Source organism: Leopardus geoffroyi, chromosome A2, assembly GCF_018350155.1.
Source record: "Leopardus geoffroyi isolate Oge1 chromosome A2, O.geoffroyi_Oge1_pat1.0, whole genome shotgun sequence".
NCBI lineage: Eukaryota > Metazoa > Chordata > Mammalia > Carnivora > Felidae > Leopardus > Leopardus geoffroyi.
In genome coordinates this window covers 65358993-65379675 of record NC_059331.1, presented here as the reverse complement: position 1 = coordinate 65379675, position 20683 = coordinate 65358993, and the positions used below count along the sequence as shown (strand labels likewise).

The 20683-nt window shown below is 38.7% G+C and overlaps 1 protein-coding gene across 2 annotated transcripts in view; it reads left to right on the top strand.

Annotated features, from left to right (window-relative positions):
- The window catches only part of LOC123606185 (zona pellucida binding protein), a 114925-nt gene that overhangs the window by 10410 nt on the left and 83832 nt on the right, over positions 1–20683 (top strand). Inside the window, exons 3-4 of one of the 2 annotated variants that reach the window (XM_045494256.1) lie at positions 287–412; positions 9322–9471. In XM_045494256.1, coding sequence (XP_045350212.1) covers positions 287–412; positions 9322–9471 — 276 coding nt within the window. The remainder of the gene's footprint in view (positions 1–286; positions 413–9321; positions 9472–20683) is intronic. The other variant, XM_045494257.1, reaches the window with a different exon arrangement.

Sequence of the window (20683 nt, the reverse complement as noted above, 5' to 3'; positions counted from 1 at the left end):
AATATCCTGAGAATAAAATAAGTTAGTGTCATGAACTCTGCATAAAAGCCCAATGCATTATTTTCAGATTGGTAAACCCGCATACACCCCCAAATATAATACATGTGTATATTTTTGAGTATTAGTGATCATATGGAATGCAATGAAATTTAGTCCTTATCAAGTAATTGCAGTTACCCAAAGAAAAGTTACAAAAACATGCAACGCAAACTACAAAAATGTGAGGCATTATAGAGCATAAAATGATACAAAATATTATTGGAATATTTTAATGTTGTATTTTCAGTGAAAGTATATGTTATGCTTCATCAAAAGAGTCCACACGTGTTATGTGTAACCCAACGACTGCGAAATTCGGAACTGATAGATCCATCATTCCAGTGGCATGGGCCAAAAGGAAAAATTATTTCAGGTAGGCTTTTGTTTCTATTATAATTCAATGGATATGTCTGAAATATACTCAGAACACAGAATAGTCATATCTCATATATATGTATATGTTTCCTCACTTGTTTTTTCCTGTGATTTCCCTTTGGAGTTAGAGTCTAACAGTGCAGGTGGTATAGACATTTTTTGCACATCTTAATCTGAGATAGAGACACTTGATGACTGTTTAAGAGTTTGGGGAATTCTCTGAGCACTTATATTCCACAAAAATGTTACTTTTTAAAAAGTTCTTAGAGCCATTTTGGTTTCTTCATTCAGACTTCTGTTAGTCAAGTGTGTACGAAGAAGCAGATATAATTCTGGTTTTTATTGACAATACAAATGAGCTCTTTGAGCTGCAGATTTATAAACATGGTTTTGTCTTAAACAGCACCACATAGGGACAGCTCAGGTCTTTACTAGTAGAGTTTTACATTTTTTGATCTTATATTTCTTTCTGACTAAAAACCATACCAATGTGGATTATATTTGAATTTAATTTCAATATTAGAATTTATTAAAAAAAGACCGTATTTAGCTTTTCATACTTTGGTATTAAAAACATGCATTTAGATATACTGCATGGTTTGACCGTGATTGTGTATTAATGTATGACTGGTGCTGTGCTTACGAAAGAGGAAACTTAGTAAATCAGTTACTCATCCAGAGGAGAAGACAGACTCAAGAGACACATGTGAATAGTAGCCTTATGGTTTCAATAAATTTTTGAGGAAACAAGATCTTAATCTCACGAAAGTATTTTTGTTCCACATAGTGATTACTATTGGTATGACTGGTCTGATCAACATTTGCTCCATTCAACTTCTTTTGTTATTTTGAAATGCATTATCTTTTTTCTAATCTTTCATTTGCTGATCTGTTTTTGCAGTGTAGTTTAAAAAATATAAATCAGCTTAGCTGTTCTTGTGTTCAGCCTTGCTAAATACCAGCTTAATGAATTTTCATCCTAACTATGTGTTCAATGAAGCACTTAATCATTTTTGCATACCATCCAGGAAGTTGTCTTTATTGCTCTGTTTACATCTGTTTACATTTTCTTTTTTCTTCCTTCCTTTCTTCCTCTCTTTCTCTCTCTCTCTCCCTCCTTCCCTCTCCCTACTGGTATTTGGAGAGAGTGCCTGTAGACGGAAACCTGGGGGTTTATTTTGTTATGGTGGTTGGGGGAAAGCATTATATTCATACCAAGACTTGGCTGAGGAAACATTCATAGGAAATACTTGTTTCATAATATGTTTTAATTCATATTTTTATATAATTGGATAATCTTAGCCGTACAGTTCTGAACTGTTTATGCTGATTCTGAAGAAGCTCAAGGTTTAAATAGTTACTCCTCTCTAGGTGAGATGGTTCTTCAGAGTGAAGTACTCAGCTCTTAGTGAGAAGTACTCAGCTCTTAGTGAGTGCCTGCCTGGGGGCTGCGCTGTGCTAGGCTTTGTGTAATGTCTCTGCCTCATTGTACTAACATAGTAGGAATGGATTAGCAGATATCAGTGACAAAAAACCCCAAGAGATTGGGCACTTAATAGAAATCAGTGAAATGGGCCAGGTATAGAAGCATCCAGTACTGATGATGTGATCAGATTTTATTTTTACTGCTCTGTGATAGTAGCATATTATGTAGTACAAGCATGTAGGTTAGTATATTTTACATTTGGTGTTAAAACTCCATAAGTTCAAAAATAGAAGCATTTAAGTATTGAATTGTTCTTTTACAATTTGTTACTCCTTTGATTCGGAAATTGAAATCTGAAACATTTTCTTCTCTAAGATGCGTTGCCAGTCTTGTAGTTTATCTTGAAAAGTATAGTATGTGATTGAATTTTGAATCCTGCAACTAAGAGCAATATTTTATTTTACTCACTTTCGTAAAGGAAAATAGACGTTCAGATGTGTAGTTATTTCCAAGTAAGGATTAAATCGTGTTAGTACAGTGTTGTTTTTTTTTTTTTTATTTATAAAAACTATTCTCAGGAAATTCTGGTGTTGACATCATCATCATATTTGAGATTTCAGTGCAGGATCACATCATAATTCACTGTCTACCAGTCTGCAGGCTCATTAGTTCTATCATTATCATTTCAGAAAGATCTGGAAATGTCTAATTTTCCTAAAGCTTGAAAAATGGAGAATCTTTTTGGACACTTGTAAATATTCCAAAGATAGTTTCCCTAAAAGTTAGCAAAAGAAATCATGTAATTGTGTAATTACTTGCACATGCCCCTGGAGAGAAACATTCAGATTGTTTAGATGGGTTGTAAAATATAGGGGACCTATGTTAGATTTGTTCGGTCCCCCCCCCAACCCTGTCTCCCTACCTTCTCTCCCTCTTTCTCTTCTCGCCCCCACTCCTCCTCTGTTTGTCTTCCCATGTTTTTTATTCACAAACAAAATGCATTTTTTGCAAAAAGACTTGTACATCTTACCCCAACCCTGATCCCAACCTGATGAATTAACTCTTCTTGGTGGGTGGACTTCCCCACTTTTCTAAATATATGTAAGCACATACACACATGAGTTTTACCCTGTAACTACACTCTTATTATTCTTCTTGAGATTGAAGATGACATTCTATCCTTCTGTACTATTTTTTATTGAATGAATCACATCATGTGTACAGATGTATATAAGATATATGCAAGTCACAATACGGTAAAACAGACATCCTAGAACCTGCAGGATACATCGTTACAAAGACCGTTGCACTCCTAATAAGATGCTTAAAAATCCCATTTTTCTGTCCCCAAACACTGGTCAGGTAAACACTACTGTGAACATTTACAGAATTATTCCCTGGCTTTTCTTTATGTGTTTGTCATGTGTATAAATATACCCACAGACATGTTTATCCATACTGACCGCCCTCTGCAGTAAAGTACAGTCATTCTGTCCATTTTGGGTGTGAAAAAACTGAGGCATTGAGAGAATAGGATGCTTACTGAAGTCCTGGGCCTCTGAAGTCCAGCTTCAGAGTTCACAGATACAGTCTAAGTGAGGGACGAATGGGATTTTAATTTTCCCTTTTCATCATTTTGTGAGTTTTTGGTTTTTTGTATCTTTTAAAGAATTTGCCCAATTTAGAGTCTTCTTTCAACTTGTTGAATTTATGTGCAGAAAGTAGTTACGATACTGTCTTACTAACTTTTTAATATATTCAGGATCTATATGACGTACCCCATTCTGCCTGATATTGGCTCTGTCTTTTCTCTTTCATTTTGGCCTCTCTGGATACAGGTTTAAAAATTTTACCAGTCTTGGGATGCCTGGGTGGTTCAGTTGGTTCAGTGACTTCAGCTCAGTTCATGATCTCAAGGTTCCTGAGTTCAAGCCCCATGCCAGTCTCTGTGCTGACGGCTCAGACCCTGGAGCCTTCTTCAGATCCTGTGTCTCCCTCTCTCTCTGCCCCTCCCCTGCTCGCACTCTCTGTCTCTCTGTCTCTGTCTCTCAAAAATGAATAAACATTTAAAAAAAATGTTCTTACCAGTTTTTTCAAGGGACCGGCTTTTGGTTTGATTTATTTTTCTCTCTTATTTTGTTATTTTTTACTTTCACTGATTTCTGTTTTTATTTTTATTATTTCCTTTCTTCTGTTTGCTTTGGGTTAAATTTGCTTATCTTTTGTTGCTTGTAGAATTCTGGATTGACAGTTTATTTCTTTCAGCATTCTAAAGATGGCCTTCTGTATTCTTTTTGCTTGCATAGTTCCTAATGAGAAGTCTGCTGTTATCTTATCCCTGTCCCTCTGTAGACAGCATGCCATTTTTTTTCTGACTGAATTCAAGATTTTTTCTTTGCCTTTCATTTTCAGTGATTTGAATTTTACGTACCTCTTTTTTTTTTTCCTTTGTATTCTGCTTAGTGTTCTCTCAGCTTCTTGGATTTTTTTAATTTTATTTTTTATTTAAAAAAAATTTTTTTAACGTATATTTATTTTTGAGACAGAGAGACAGAGCATGAATGGGGGGAGGGGCAGAGAGAGAGGGAGACACAGAATCGGAAGCAGGCTCCAGGCTCTGAGCCATCAGCCCAGAGCCTGACGCGGGGCTCGAACTCACGGACCGCGAGATCGTGACCTGAGCTGAAGTTGGACGCTTAACCGACTGAGCCACCCAGGTGCCCCGATCAGCTTCTTGGATCTTTAATTTGATGCTTGGTGTTAATTTTTGAATATTCTCTGCCATTATTATTTATTCTTTCCCATGCTGTCCCTCCTTTCCTTCTGAGATTTCTATCACCTATATGTAACGCTCTTTGATATTGTTGCACAGCTCTTGGATCTTTCTTCCTGGTGGTGGTGGTGGTTTATTTTTTCTCTTTGAGAGTCAGATTGGGTTGTTTCTTTTGACCTATATTGAAGCTCATTGATTCTTTCCTAAGCTGTATCGATCTTTTTATGAGTCCATTGAAGGAATACTTTGTCTGTGTTACTGTGTTTTTTGTTCTTGTTTTTGTCCATTTTGTTTTGCTTTTAGTTCTGGCATTTTCATTTGATTATTTTTTGTAATTTCAGTTTCTCTGCTAAAATCTCCCGTCTGGTCTTGCATATTATCTATGTTTTCTATTCAATATTTTAATACTCATTGTTATTTTAAATTAACTGTCTGATATTTTTGACATATATGTCACTTAAGAGTCTGACTCTGTACATCGCCTGGTATTTTGGAAATATGTCTTACTTTTCTGTATGTCTCCTTGTTTTTTGTTAAAGTTGGACATCTTGAATAAAATAAGACTATAGATAGTAAGGATTTTTATGCTTTGAGGTAAATACCTTTTTAAAAATAGCATTAATGGGGTGCCTGGGTGGTTCAGTCGGTTGAGCGACCGACTTCGGCTCAGGTCGTGATCTCACAGTTTGTGAGTTCGAGCCCCATGTCGGGCTCTGTGCTGACAGCTCAGAGCCTGGAGCCTGCTTCTGATTCTGTGTCTCCCTCTCTCTCTGCCCCTATCCCACTCATGCTCTTTCTCTGTCTCAGAAGTAAATAAACATTTAAAAAAATTTAAAAAAATAGCATTAAGTCTTTAGTATTAGAAGTTTGTGTTAATCTAGTCAAGAATTTATCTTGGTTTAATATTGGTTGTTGCTATGGTTATTGAAAGCTTCAGTCAGATAAAGTTAAAGATGTTTTAGGTATAGGCTGGTTCATGAGAAGTTCTTTTTCTCCAGTGTCTTTGGAGAAAACATTTCCTTTCTTGGCTTTGTTTTCTCCTTTTTTAAAAAAAAAAAGACAAAAATCTCTAGAATCTCTTGCATCTCTTCTAATTTGATTATACTACATTTTGACTAGACTCTTTTACTGATGGGTCATTGGGAGAGAGGGACAGTCTCTGATGTTCGGTTAAGCCTGGTCTTTGGCAGATATGGTGTCCCTGGGGCTTGTGGCCGGGGTGGGGGCAGCCGTCACAAATGCTCTAACCCCTTCTCCATCTGTAGTGTTGGCCTAGTACTTCTTGCTGACTATTCCTCAAGGATGAGACTCTTTTCCCTTTGTGTTTACTTCCCCAGTGGCAATAAGTCTCCACAGAGTCCTAGGTGACTATTTTTGTTCCTTCTCTCCCTATACATTAAGTCATTGTTGCATACCAGGAAGTAGGGGAAATGGGTGTGGGTGGACTTTTGGCAGGGTTGCTGGGCCCCTCCTTGAGCCAAGTCCGGTGGGAGTCATGCCTAGGATTCCCCTGACCTTCTCTTTGATCAGTTTGAGGTGTTCCTGAGGGTACACCCTATAAGAGGGTGTAACACCTCATCTCCCCCCACCCCAGTATCTCTGGTCCTCAGAAGTTTCACATGTTCACACAGGTTGACACTTGGCTTTTAGTAAATCATTGAGAACTTTCAGCTGAGTCTTCTTAAATGCTTGGGTCCTGGTTCTATCCACAGGTCACTGTCCCTCCCCAGATTTCAGGTTTATTGGTTACCTTCTCACCTCAGTTTTTTTGATAGGTTTGAGATAAATTGTTAACTGACAATTTGTCTTTTTCCTTATTGTAATAGTGGGGTCGATGTTCTTGTGGTCAGTTTCCATATCTGAGCAGAAACTAAAAGTGCAAACTTAATTTTTTTGTTAAATAATAAGTTATAATGAAATTGTGCTTAAATTTTGCTGTGTAATTTTAGAGTTGTAAGTCATGAACTAGAAGTCTAGTCCAACTCTAAAGTTTTAGATGATCAAGCTAAGTTGTAGAGAAAGTATTGACTTTAGTTCAGTTATTCACGGACTGTATGCTGTTGCCTGAGTTGTTCCTTTGCCTACATGTTCCTTTGGCATCATGAAATTCACATTTAAACACTGTTACTTAAAGGTCATTTGTTAAGTGGTGTTGTAGCATGGCTTTTTCTGTTGGCTGTGAAATCCTCTGAGCATCTTTTCAAAATGTGCTGCTTTTAATTTTTATTCATTCATTCATGCATTTAGAGAGAGGGAGTGCATGAGTGAGGGAAGGGCAGAGGGAGAGGGAAACCATCTCAAGCAGGCTCCATGCTCAGCTTGGCCCCAGTGTGGGGTTCAGTCTCAGGACTGTGAGATCATGACCTGAGCTGAAATCAAGAGTTGGACGTTTAACCGACTGAGCCTCCCGTGCACTCCCACTTTAATGTTTTAAAAATAAGAAGGTGAGAGGGTGCTTTATCATGGATCATGTCCTACGTGATTTTCTGGCCGTCATAATACTTAAATTGTAATAGGTATTCAGATATGTATTAGTGCACTTATACTTCTAGTTTGGGAAAATTATACCCAAGAATGCATAGCCTAATTGACAGCATGATATTCGTGGTGTTTAAAATCTATGGGCATTTTATTTTATAGTTTTAGAAGAATCGGTATTAACTCTTCTTTATTTAAAACTTTTTTTTGAAGTTTTTATTTAAATTTCGGTTAACACACAGTGCAATATTTGTTTCAGGTGTAGAGTGTAGTGATCCAGCCCCTCCGTACGACCCCCGGTGCTCGTCACAAGTGTGCTCCTTGATCCCTGATCACCTGTTTCACCCAGCCCACCACCCACCTCCCCCGTGGCAACCATCAGGTTGTTCTCTCTTGTTAAAGAGTCTCTTTCTTGGTTTGCCCCTCTCTCTCTCTCTCTTTTTCCCCTGTGCTCATTTGTTTCTTAAATTCCACATACTAGTGAAATCATGTGGTATTTCTCTTTCTTTGACTGACTTCACCTTTATAGTATTTACTATAAAGCATTTGTCTCTGCTGAAATCTATAGCAAACACTTGAAAACTTGTTAATCTGTTTTAGAAAAGAGACATTTTATGATAAATATGTAATCTTTCATCAAAAAAGAAATGAGCATTACAATAGGAACATAGTCACAATTTATAACCTCTTTTTCAGCTTCATCCAAGGATTTGGAAATGGGAATTCTTAAGGCCTAATATTCTGTGTAAATTCCTTGAGGGAGAGTATATCCATCTCTATTCATTTCTCCTTCAGTATCTGAAGTAGGACTTTGCATGTAGTAGAAACCCAGCAAACTTTTAAAAATGTTTATTTATTTATTTTGAGAGAGAGAGAAAGAGAAAGCATGAGCAGGGTAAAGGGGTAGAGGGAAAGAGAGAATCCGAAGCATGCTCAGCATGGAGCCCAGTGCGGGGCTCGATCCTACCACCTGGGATCATGGCCTGAACTGAAATCAAGACTCAGACGCTCAGGCAACTGAGCCACCCAGGCGCCCTGAAACCGAACAGATTTTTATTGAGCAAGTTAATAATGAAAATTTCATCACTAAGAACATTCCTGTTGTGTCTTATTTTGAAGAAATATATTTATTCAAAAATAAATTTCAACCTGAAATTTATAAGCAATATGTTATTTACTTAAAGTGGAAAAAGATAATTATTTGCTGGGATAACACTTTCCATTCTAATGGATGGCATATGAAATTATTGAATGAGTTTTAATATAAAAATTTTCAAATGCAAAACCGATTATGCACTTTCAGAATAACGACTTGAATTACTTAAGGATTTATAGCTTTTTCAAGTAATTTAAGTTGTATTTGTTACACGAAAACAATTCTGTGAGATATGCTGTCGTATATTATGATTCTTTGTCTTACAAATGATGGAGCTGGACTTAAGAAAGATTAAGTGATTACCCTCAGGTTACGCAGTTTATGAGAAAGAAAGGTAGACCTGAAACCCACGTCTCAAGCCTCTAAATCACACCTCTTTCCTGTTACACAGCACAGCTTCCTCCCAGTGTGGTACTTAAGTAACAAAGCACACGGAAGTCCCAAGGGCTCTTAACATCCAGTCCTCATTCTCAACACTGCAGCTCTGATTGTGTGACTTTGGGCAGGTCGGGTGATCCAGTCTCTTATTTTCTGTCTTCTGCAACCCTAAGGTTGTAACCCAGCCTTTGCCTGGTATCCTGTGTAATGACTAGAAGTACCTAGTTATTAGTATCTTGGGTTAGTCTTTGTTCTGGATACATTGTTTCCTCCCTTTCACATACAGTTTGTAAGCTTACGGAGAGCAGAACTTATCAATCAGTACACATACATATGTGGATATATAATTACTTTATAGCATATGTAAATAAATGCTGCTTTTATACACATGCGAATATCTGATAGAGTTCATTTCAATGCAAGGAGATTAGGAGTGCATGAAGTACATGGAATTGTCAGTATCCTGCCACTTAGGCAGCCGCACAGTTGGTGACCCCTGGTTAGTCCAGTTCACACACCAAGAAGGTCATCCTGGCATCTGCTGTCGACAAACACCAGACGCAATCACTAGTTATGCCCCCGACAAACTTCAGTGATTCTGTAGGTAAATTTTGATGGTTTTGCTCTGTTTAGAAAATATTTTGTTATTTTATCTCAGTGTCGTGTAATTTAATTACTGTGTTATTCCTTTATTAGAAAACAGCACTACACAAGTAACATCCACAGGAAGCCTTATATTCCAGAACTTTGAGGAGGGAATGAGTGGAGTTTACACCTGTTTCCTGGAGTATAAACCTACTGTGGAGGAAATTGTGAAAAATCTTCAACTAAAATACGTTATATATGGTAAGAAGTGCATTTAGTTGTATGTTAACATTTCTTAATGTTTTCAAATATTTAAATATCTTTAGGTTTGTCTTAAAGGGACTTTGTTATTTTTATTTTTATTTTTTGTCTTTTAAAGAAAAACTACTACTTGCCGCTATTTTACAAAGTGCTGCGTAAGTGTTAGTGGTGAGGGCAGACCTTGTTTTCTTCGGGGGAGTGTTGATATGAACGCAGATAAATTTAAACCGCTGAGTGAAAATGGGGCTGGAAATCATGTTTTCAAATTTTTACAATATTGTAGTTTATACTGCTGTTAAATTCTGAGTTTCACTCTTGGTGGCACATTGCCATCCCCCCGGACGGGAGCATGAAATGCCACCATAAATCCTTCTCTAAAAGCAGCGTGGTCTGTGGAGGTTTGAGATGGGGAGAGCTGGGTGGGTTACTCGAGTGGCCGGGAGAGCAGCGTGAGCAGAGGTTGCTTGTATGTCCCCTTTCTCTGGGGGAACCTGCATGTGGTGGATGGAGTTGGGGTCCTCCGGGATGCACCTGTCTGATCTCCAGGACCTGGGCCTGTGCTGCCTTTCCGGACAGAAGGCTCTTTGCAGATATCGATTAGCTAAGCATCTTGAGGAGAGGAGGTTGTCCTGAAGTCGCTGAGCAGGCCCAGCGTCAGGGTCCTTAGCAGAGGAGGCACGAGGGCCATGGACACATAAAGGAGACGTGATGGCGGAAGGAGAGTCCCCCATGGTTTCCTCTGAGGATGGAGGAGGGGCCACGGCCAGGGAGAGCAGGAGGCCTCTAGAAGCTGGAGCTGGAGGTGGAGGTGGCAGAGGCCTGGAGCTTCCAGAAGGAGTGCACCGTGTAAGATTCACTTTGGACTTATGGTCTCCAAAACTGCAAGATGATAATATTTGTGCTATTTGAAGCCACCGCGTCTGCGGTGATCTGTCACAGTAGCAACGGGAAACTAACGTACCATCCTTGTCACAGCTGGGTTGTGGAAAGCGCGGCAGAATTATTAGTGGTTTCCTGATGATTTTCAGTCACTGATGAAACACTGTCCCATATATCCAAAGAAAGACATAATTTTTTTATGAGAAACTATGTTAACTTTCTTAGGCAAAAAATGTTTAAACTTTTGAATGTGTCACACTTCCTTTTTGTTACGTAGTTTTTTCCCCATCTTGTTATTTCACTTGTTTAAAAGGAATATACTTTGAAATCTCTTCTAAGGGTATATTCACACATGCCTAAAATGAATGCTGGTTTATAGTAATGATAGGTGTAGCTAATATTTACTGAGCATTCATTATGTGCCAGGCAGTGCTGTGTTTCCGTGGGATTAGGGCATTGTTTAAAGTGCGGTATTTGTATTCGACTCACTCAGTCCTGCAACAGACCCGTGCAGTGCATACTGCCATGTCCTGTCTTGTGCAGAAGCACTGAGGCACGGAGTGGTGAAGCGACTCACTCAGGGCCTCACTATACGAATGGGGCAGAGATTCAGATTTGAATCTAGGAATTCTGATTCCGGAGTTGGTTCCACAGAGACCGCAGGATGAAGTCTCATTTAATAAAGCCTGACTTTGGAGACCTGCTATTCTTGTGCTTAAAACAAATCATGTAATTCGTTCTATTTCAATCATGGAAAGAGTCCAAATGTCCCCTCAACTGACGAATGTACAAAGAAGATATATGTATACAATGGAATACTACTTGGCAATGAGAAAGAATGAAATCCTGCCATTGGCAGCAACGTGGATGCAACTGGAAGGTATTACGATGAGTGAAAGAAGTCAGTCAGAGAAAGACAGATAATATATGTTTTCACTCATACGTGGAACTTGAGAAACTTAACAGAAGACTATGGGGGAAGGGGAAAAAACAGTTACAGAGAGGGAGGGAGGCAAACCATAAGAGACTCTTAAATACAGAGAACGAACTGAGGGTTGATGGGGGTGGAGGGGCGAGGGAGAGGGGAAAATGGGTGATGGGCATTGAGGAGGGCACCTGTTGGGATGAGCATTGTGTGTCGTATGGAAGTGATGAATCGGGAATCTACTCCCCAAGCCAAGAGCACACTGTATACACTGTATGTTCTCCAACTTGACAATAAATTATATTTAAAAAAAAGAAAAAAAGATGCACTTTAATCTTTCTAATGGCCACATGGTATTCCAGATTTGATTACTCCTCAGTTGGTGATCGTGGAGTTTGTGTCACATTTCCCTACTTCAAAGGGTACTGTATGGAACAGTTGAATAAATCCCTCTCCCTGCTGCCCCCACTGTGTATGTGTGTGTGTGTCTTTTTGTCTCTGTCTCTCATCTATTTCTATGTAAACACACAACCCACACATTTTACGTATGTATGCATGCATGTACGTATGTATTTGTAGTATTCCACCATGAGGCACACTTTATTTTTTCCAAATTCAAAAACAGACAAAATTAGGGTATCAATGGAGAAACAATGGGGATAATCACCTCTTTATTAATTAGTTTTGATAGAATAAGTTTTAATCCTAGAAGACTTGTTTTAACTTAACGTTAGACTATATTACTGTGGTCCAGTATATATATATTATAGGTCCGTATAGTTATTACCATAGAGTTAATGAGATCCCATTTTATCAAGCCAATTACAGGTGGTGAAGATTTAATTTCACTTAGTTTTCCTTCTGTTAGAGCATCTCTACTCAATATGAGATATTTTAAGGCAGTGAGTACCACGACTATGGCAAATTTAGGCAAGGCTACAACTTAAGTGAGCCATACTTATTTTTCTCTATTTTATATTTATTATTCTAAAATTACAGAGGGTAACATATTTAAGTTTAGTTGGTTCTCCAGGTATAACCATAATTTGAGCCCTCTTATTAAGTCTATAGAGTTTGGCCATTTGGCACATTTTAACAAATGTTAAAATAAATTTATATTAAACAGGCACAAAAGCCATTAGAGCCCTTTTAAAATCTTTTTATATGTAAAGTTCTTTAGTATATACATTTGGTATATATATATTTTTTAATTTTTTTATTTTATTAAAATTTTTTTTAATGTTTATTTACTTCTGAGAGAGAGAGAGAAAGACGGAATGTGAGTGGGGGAGTGGCAGAGAGAGAGGGAGACACAGAATCAGAAGCAGGCTCCAGGCTCCGAGCTGTCGGCACAGAGCCCGATGTGGGGCTCGAACCCACGAACTGCGAGATCATGACCTGAGGTGAAGTCAGACGCTTAAGCGAGTGAGCCACCCAGGCGCCTCCCACTTTACCCATTTCTTGACCCTTCACTACCTGCCTGTGGCAACCACCAGTCTGTTTTCTGTATCTGTGAGCTTCTCTTTTTTAGGTTACACATAGAAAAGAAATCATACAGTATTTGTCTTTCTCTGTCTGACTTACTTCACTTAGCTTATAAAGCCCTCAAAGTCCATCCGTCTTGCCACGCACATGCACACGCGGCCCACAATTTCTTTAGCCATTCAATCAGCAGGGGACACAGTTGGCTACTGTCAATAGTGCTGCAGTGAATATGGGGGTGCATATGTCCTTTTGAGTTAGTGCTTTTTTGTGGTTTTTGCGGGGGGTAAATATCCAGAAGTAGAATTGCTGGACCATATGGTTGTTCAGTTTTAGTTTTTTGAGGAACCTCCATACTGTTTTCCGTAGTGGCTGCACCAGTTTACCACCAAACAGTATGCAACGGTTCTCTTTTTCCCACATCCTTTCCAGTACTCATTACTTTTTGTTTTTGTTTTTGTTTGTTTGTTTGGGTTTTTTTTTTTTTTTGGTTGGTAACAGTCATTCTAACAGGTGCATTTCCCTGATAATGATGTTGAGCACTTTTTCATGTACCTGCTCGCCATCTGTATTTCTTTGGAAAAATGTCTATTTAGATCTTTTGCCTATTTTAAATTGGATTGTGTTTTTGCTGTTAGTTTGTATAAGGTCTTTATAGATTTTGGATAGTAACTGCTTATCTGATACATGATTTACAGAAGTTTTCTTCTACTCAGTAGGATGCCTTTTTTATTTTGTGGATTATTTTCTTTGCTTTGCAGAAGCTCTCTAGTATAATAGAGTTTCACTTGTTTATTTTTGCTTTTGTTGCTTTTACTCTTGGTGTCAGGTTAGAAAACTTGCGAAGGTACTTATCACCTATATTCTTTTCTAGGAGTTTTATGGTTTCAGGTTTTACCTTCAGTTCCTTAATCCGTTTCAAGTTAATTCTTGTGTGTAGTATAAGATAGTGATCCAGCTTCATTCTTTTCTATGTGCATGTCCAGTTTCCAGCACCATTTTTTGAAGAGACCAACCTTCCGTCATTGTATGTTGTTGGCTCTTTTGTTGTAAAATTAATTGACTGCCTATGTGGATTTATTTCTGGGCTCTCTGTTCTGTTGGTCTGTATTTCTATACCATACTTTTTACATTACTGTAGCTTCGTAATAGAGTTTGAAATCAGGGAGCATGTTGCTTCCAGCTTTGTTCTTTCTTGAGATTGCTTTGGCTATATGGGGTCTTAGGATTGATTGTTCTATTTCTGTAAGAAGCATCATTGTAATTCTGATAGGGATTTTATTGAATCACATTGATTTGGGTAGTGTGAACATCTTAGCAGTAGTGATTATTATAATCCCATGTACATGGAATATATTTTCATTTATTTGTCTTCTTCAGTTTCTTAATGTCTTATAATTTGGAGTAGAGCTAAAGTATTTCAGTTTCTTGAGGTCTGGTTTATCAAACTTGGTTATTAAGCAAAGTCCTATTTTTTCCTAAAGCCTGACAGTGTCACTTTTAATGTTAATGCATTTTCAGTTGTTTTTTGTGTGAGGCTTGAGGTTTAATTTTTTTATAGGTGGATATCCACTTGCACCCACTTCGTTTCTTGCAAAGACTGTTCTTCCTTTGATGGATTGTTTTTGTACCTTTATCAAAAACCAGTTGAGAATATTTGTGAGAGTATTTCTGGGTTCTCTAATTTTCTTCCATTAATTAATAGGTCTGTCCCTCTGCCAGTACCACATTAATTAATTAATTACTATAACTGTATAGAAACATTCAATACAAGGTAAAGTAATTCTAATTCTCCTACTGTTCATTTTTATGAAGATTGTTTTTGTGTTTTTTGGGCCTGCCCCTTTCCATATAAATTTTAGAATAATCTTGAATGTGTCTACAAAGTGTCCTGCTGGAATTTCTATGGGAATTACATGTGGGAATTTCTATGGGAATTACTCTATAGATAAATTTGGGGGGAAATTGCCACCTCTACTATAGTAAGTGTTTCAATCCATGAACATGGTTTATCTCCATTTACTTAAGTCGTTCTTCATTTCTTACATCTATTATTTTTCTATTTTTATTTCTTTCATGTGTGTGCTCAGTATGTACTTAAATATATTATTTTGTTTTTTGGAGCAATTTTAAATGGTATTAGGTTTTAAATTTTGGATTCCACATGCTTATTGTTGATATATAGCAAATGAATTATTACTTGTATCTTAATCTTAATCTAACTAACCTTTTAACATAAGGTTAGTTAATAGTTCTAGAATCTTTTTATTTTGTAGATTCTCTGTGAGACAGTCATGTCATAAGCACAGAAGGACAGTTTTGTTTTATTTATTTATTTTTCAATTTGTATGCCTTATTTTTCTTATTGTGATGACTAGGACTTCTAATAATTTGCTGAATAAGAGTGGTGAAAGCAGACATCTTTGCCTTGATTGTAAATGTGATGCTAGCTGTAGTTCTTATGTAGGTTCCTTGATTAGGTTGAGGAAGTTTCCTTCCATTCCAAGTTTGTTGATTATGTGTGTGTGTGTGTGTGTGTGTGTGTGTGTGTGTGTGTGTGTGTGGGTGTTGGATTTTGTCAAGTGCTTTTTGTCTGCATTCAACTGATAATTATGTGGTTTTTGTTTTGTGTGTTATTGATATAATATATTACATTAATTGGTTTACAAATGTTAAACCAACCTTGCATTTCTGGAATAGATAAATCCCACTTGGTCACGATGTATAATTCTTTCACTATGCTGTAGGATTCAGTTTTCTAGTGTTTTGTTAAAAGTTTTTGGCATCTGTGTTCATAAGACATTGGTCCATAGTTTTCTTGTGATATCTCTTTTGTGTGGTTTTGCTATCAGGATAATACTAGACTCATAGTATGAGTTGGGTTTTGAGAATTTGAATCTTCTCTATTTTTCTTGATTACTTTAGCTAAAGGTTTATCAATTTTGTTCATTTCTTGAAAAAACTAGGTTTGTTTCATTGCTTCTATTTTTCTTTTCACTATACCATTTATCTCTGCTCTAAATTTTATTTTAATAATGATAATTTTCTTCCTTCTGTTTGCTTTAGGTTTAGTTTTCTCATTTTTTTCCAGTGCCATAAGGTTAAAGGTTAGATTACTGATTTGAGATCTTTCTTTTGTGATAAAAGCACATTATACACACACACACACACACACACACACTGCTAAGTACTGCTTTAATTGCATCCCATAGATTTTGTCTTTATTTTAATTTATATGAAGATATTTTCTAACTGCTCTTTTGATTTCTTTATTTGACATATTGGTTATTTAGGATGCTATTGTTTAATTTCTGTGTCTCTGTAAGTGTCTCAAATTTCTCTCTTACTCTAATTTTATTCCATTTTAGAGAAAATACTTTGTATTTCAATCCTTTTAAGTTTATTGAGATTTGTAGTGCAGTATCTGCAACATCTTTGAGTATTTGAGTGTGTGCCATGAGCACTCCAGAAGAATGTGTATTCTGCTGTTTTGGGTGGAGATCTGTAGATACTTGTTAGGTCTGTTTGTTCATGACACTACCCAGGATTTCTATTTCTTTGTTGATCTTCTGCCTAGTTGTTGTATCTATTATTGTAAGTGGGTGTTGAAATCCCCAACTAATAATTGTTGTCTGTTTCTTTTTTTATTTGTCAGTTTTTGGTTTGTTTTGGTACATTGTTCTTAGGTGTGTCTATGTTTATAATTGTTCTGTCTTACTGAAGGATTGTCCCTTCTAATAAAATGTTCCTTTTTGTTTGTTTGTTTCTTCTAAAGTCTCTCTTACCTGATAATTGTATAGCCACTTCTGCTTTCTTGTGTTTGCTGTATGCATAGTATATCATCTTTCACGTTACTACTTTCTATCGGTTTGTATTTTTTTTTAATATAAAGTGTGTCTCATGTAGCCACCAGATAGTTGATACTGCTTTTTCAACCCAGTTTCACAGTCTGTGAAGAGACTAGACAGTATCATTTTTGACTGGATAGTGTCATTCCTTTACATTTAATGTCATTTTTATATCATTAGATATACTCTGCTGTTTTATTTTTTGCTTCATGTGCGTTCCTGTATTTCGCATGAATTCTTTGGAATTAAAAGAATAATTCCTAATGTAGCATTTTAAGTAGTGATTTTTCACTTTGTATTTGAGTTTTATTTCCTTACTGATTGTTCTGAGGATTACCACATACATCTTAACCTACCTTACAGAGTCAGCTTGACATTTATACTAAATTCCACTGAGATGTAGAAAAGTTACTCTTACATATACATATTCCTTTTCTCTGCTTTTTGTGGTATAAATATTATGCGTGTTATATTTGTAAATGTTACACAACTATCAATAGATAGCTCTTATTTTGCATAGTGTTATGTGTTTCTGAAAAGCCAGAAACAGAATGGAGAGCCAGTGCGTGTTTGTAGGTTTATAGCTTACTAGCCTTTTTGTCGCTCATTTTTTATTCTCTTCATTTGTTCCCATGTATTCAAGTTACCACCTGTAGTCGTTTCCTTGGCCCAGTGTAGGGGACCAGTGGAACATCATACACAAATCCTTTACACAGTTGCTGTTTCTATCAGTAGAAGGAAAAAAGTAGAAGAAATATGCACTTATTCTGTCTTTGTAATGACATAATTACCTTTACCGGAACACTTTGTTTTTGGTGTGGATTCCGATTACTGACTATGGTCATGTTCTTTCACTCTAATCTGAAGAACCGCTTTTAGCTGATTCCTTCTTCTGCCAGATCACAATCTACTCTTGAGCCCCCGAGTCCATTTTTCCTTTCAGTGCTTTCATTTTTCAACTGCAGAATGTGCACTTCGTTCATTTTTTATAATTTCAAACTTTACAAATATTAGTTATGTGAAATTCTCATTATACCTTCCTTCTTTAATCATAATTTCCTTTCGTTATTTTAACATATTCATGAAGGATGCTTTGAAATCTTTATCTTTTAAATCCCACATCTGATCATTCTTGCAAGTGGTTACTGTTTCCTACTTTTTTCCAGGACATGAGTCATTCTTTCCTGTTTCCTTGCTTGACTCAAATTTTTTTCAGAACCTGGACGTTTTAGATAGCCTGGAACCTGCCGCCCTCCCCAGGCTTGTAATTACTTGATGTTTGTTTAGCAAGTGCCTAGATCATTTCCATGAAGTTCGCAAATGTCTAGATCACTTCCATGAAGTTTGCTCCTCACTCACCATAATGTGAAGCCCCCCACTCCCAGCCCCTAGTTTGTTTTAGGAATGGCAGCAGTTGGTTTTTAGCAATGCCCTGGGCATAAATTCCTCTGAAGGCTGATCCAGTGAAGTATGCCTTCCTTTGAGGGGATATTCCCCTGGTCAGTGTTTGAGACTCTCTGTGACCCCAGGATTGCTGCTTGCAGCATAGACTTCCGGAGTTGCTGTCTGACAGACTAGGCAGCCTGCGTGCAGTTCACCTGTCCCCCCCAGGGAGTCTATAAGTCACTTCCCCACCGTCTTTCCCCAGACCTCCTGGGTTTTTGAGACTGCCCCGAGGTTCCAGCTTCCTGGCACTTTATGTCCAGTGATGCCTGTTACTTCCAGAAGAGATTCTGAGCTCTCTGCTCTCCCGCCTGCTCCTGCCCCCTGGCACATCCTCCCACCTGACCCGCAGTCTGGAGCTGGGGTGAGGACACCAGTGCCCCCCTGCTCTAGGAGCTTGGCGGCCGGGGAGGGGTAGCAGCAGCATCCCTGGGACCCCTGGGTTTGCCGCTCAGCTGTGGACCCCTCACCGTGAACTGGGCCAGGGCAGTCAAGGGCAGCGAGGGCCCCCGGGGGGCATTGTCAGCATTGCCACAGCCAGTGTCGAGCCTCCGTGGCATGAAGTGCTGGCCAGTGGAAGAAGGGAGTCGTCCCCTCCCAGCTGTCTCAGCCATACTCACCTGCACCTTCCTGCCGGGAGCAGGTAGTTCTGCTTGGCAGGAGAAGTGCCGACCCCCCCTGCCCCTCCTGGGGGGCTGCTGTCTGGGGGCTGGGGAAGAGGGCGCCCCACATTCTCATCTGCCCAGTCTGGAGTGCTTTCCATCTCGCTGGGCCGAGAGGGGAGGGAGGTGGAAGGTCTGGGTTCACCACCCCGGACTCCCTGTTCTTACTGACTGTTAGGAGATTTTTTTGAATAAATATTTTTTCACTTTTCTCTTTGTCCTAATGTCCCCCAAAACTCCGTTCCCCTCTTGGTGGGTGTTGAGCCTAAAGGCACAACTGAGCCAAGAATAGGAAAAGGAAGGGTTTTACTAGCAACAAGTAAGGAGAACATTGGGGATCTTTCCCAAAGCAGAGTCTCCCCGAATTGGGGTAAGTCACCAGGGCCAGCGGCTTCCTCAGTTCTCTGGCTTTGGTGGGTCCAGAATCTGAGCACTCTGAGGGCTTTAGATCCCGCAAAGGTACCTGAAGCGTGTGCGGCGGGTCAGGCTTCACTTTTGAGTCTGCACTGGGAGTTTTAAAATATGGGTTTGTTTTTGTTTGTGTACAGATTTTTTGTTTGTCTTCCTACCAACAGTATTTTCGTTATCAGAAAAGAATAGTAGATAATAGTTTATGAATACCTTCTGGCTTTGTTTAGTACAAGAACATGTTTAGTCTGCCCTAGTTTGTGCACACTTTTTCCTCCCCAACCAGCGCCTCAGCCACCAGCCTGTGGATTGGTCTAGGATTGTGTTGTCAGGCAAATGGCATTTCACCTCTTTGGTGGTGCCTCATCTCCCCTACTGCCACCCAAAAGTGTGTTTAAATCACTTGGCATTCCCCGCCAATAGTTTGCAAGTCCACAAAATGAGTGGCTTTGGACTCCGTCTCTTAGCTGTTTTTCAGCTTTGACGTTTTACGTCGATGCTTTTAAAAGCTGGTGATGGAAAAAAATGCAGTGAACTGCTGTCCGCTCATAATTAATTGAGATATTTGTCAGAACTAACTAGCACCGGGAATTTTATCACCGATTTATTGTCGCTGATACTGGTGCGGTTTTGGAGTGATGGTGATTCAGAGCTGTTGACAAAGAAGAATTCTGGAGATGTCTTTGGTGCAAAAAGGTGATTTTATTAAAGCACAGGGACAGGACCCGGGGGCAGAAAGAGCTACACTGGGTTTATGAGGATTGACTGGTTCTATAGAGGCCTCCAGAAGGACTTCAATGTGCTAAAGAGGACTCATAATGTCCCTGAGGCCTTGCTGTTGTCAGGCTAAGACTGTTTTCCCTCCAGGAAGGCATTAAGACTGTTGGGAGTTTATTGGAGGAATGTTTTACTCTGCCTGTCTCAAATATTTGTCAATGGGCTATACTATAGACAAATATGTGTAACATTTGAGAAACATTAAATATTGTCAATGGGTTATAAAGAAATTTAATTGGGGGCACCTGGGTGGCTCAGTCAGTTGGGCGTCCGACTTCGGCTCAGGTCATGATCTCACGCCTGTGCGTTCGAGCCCCGCATCAGACTCTATCCTGTCAGTTCGGAGCCTGGAGCCTACTTCGGATTCTGTGTCTCGCTCTCTCTCTGCCCTTCCCCCACTCACGCTCTGTCTTTATCAAAAAAAGGAATAAACGTAAAAAAAAATAAAATAAAAAGAAATTTAATTTTATTTACCATTTCCTTCTTGTCTTTGTTTCCCACATCACTGTGGAGAGGAGGGTGATGTTGGGGCTCCAGGAAACTAAGTCTATGGGTTTCTGGAGATTAGGCTATTGATAGGATTGCCTTTTTCTTGTCATTTACTAAGCTATTTGTAAACTGGTGGAGACTCATGTCCTGCGTGACTGTGATCGCTTATCAGTTAAATTGTTTTTTCCCTTTCATTTGTTCTTGGGCAGTCAGGAGTGCCCCAGGAATGTCGCGCAGACCCCACCTTACCGGGGGTGGGGGGTGTTTGCCGGGTGTCAGCTCGCCTGATGCTCCCCCAG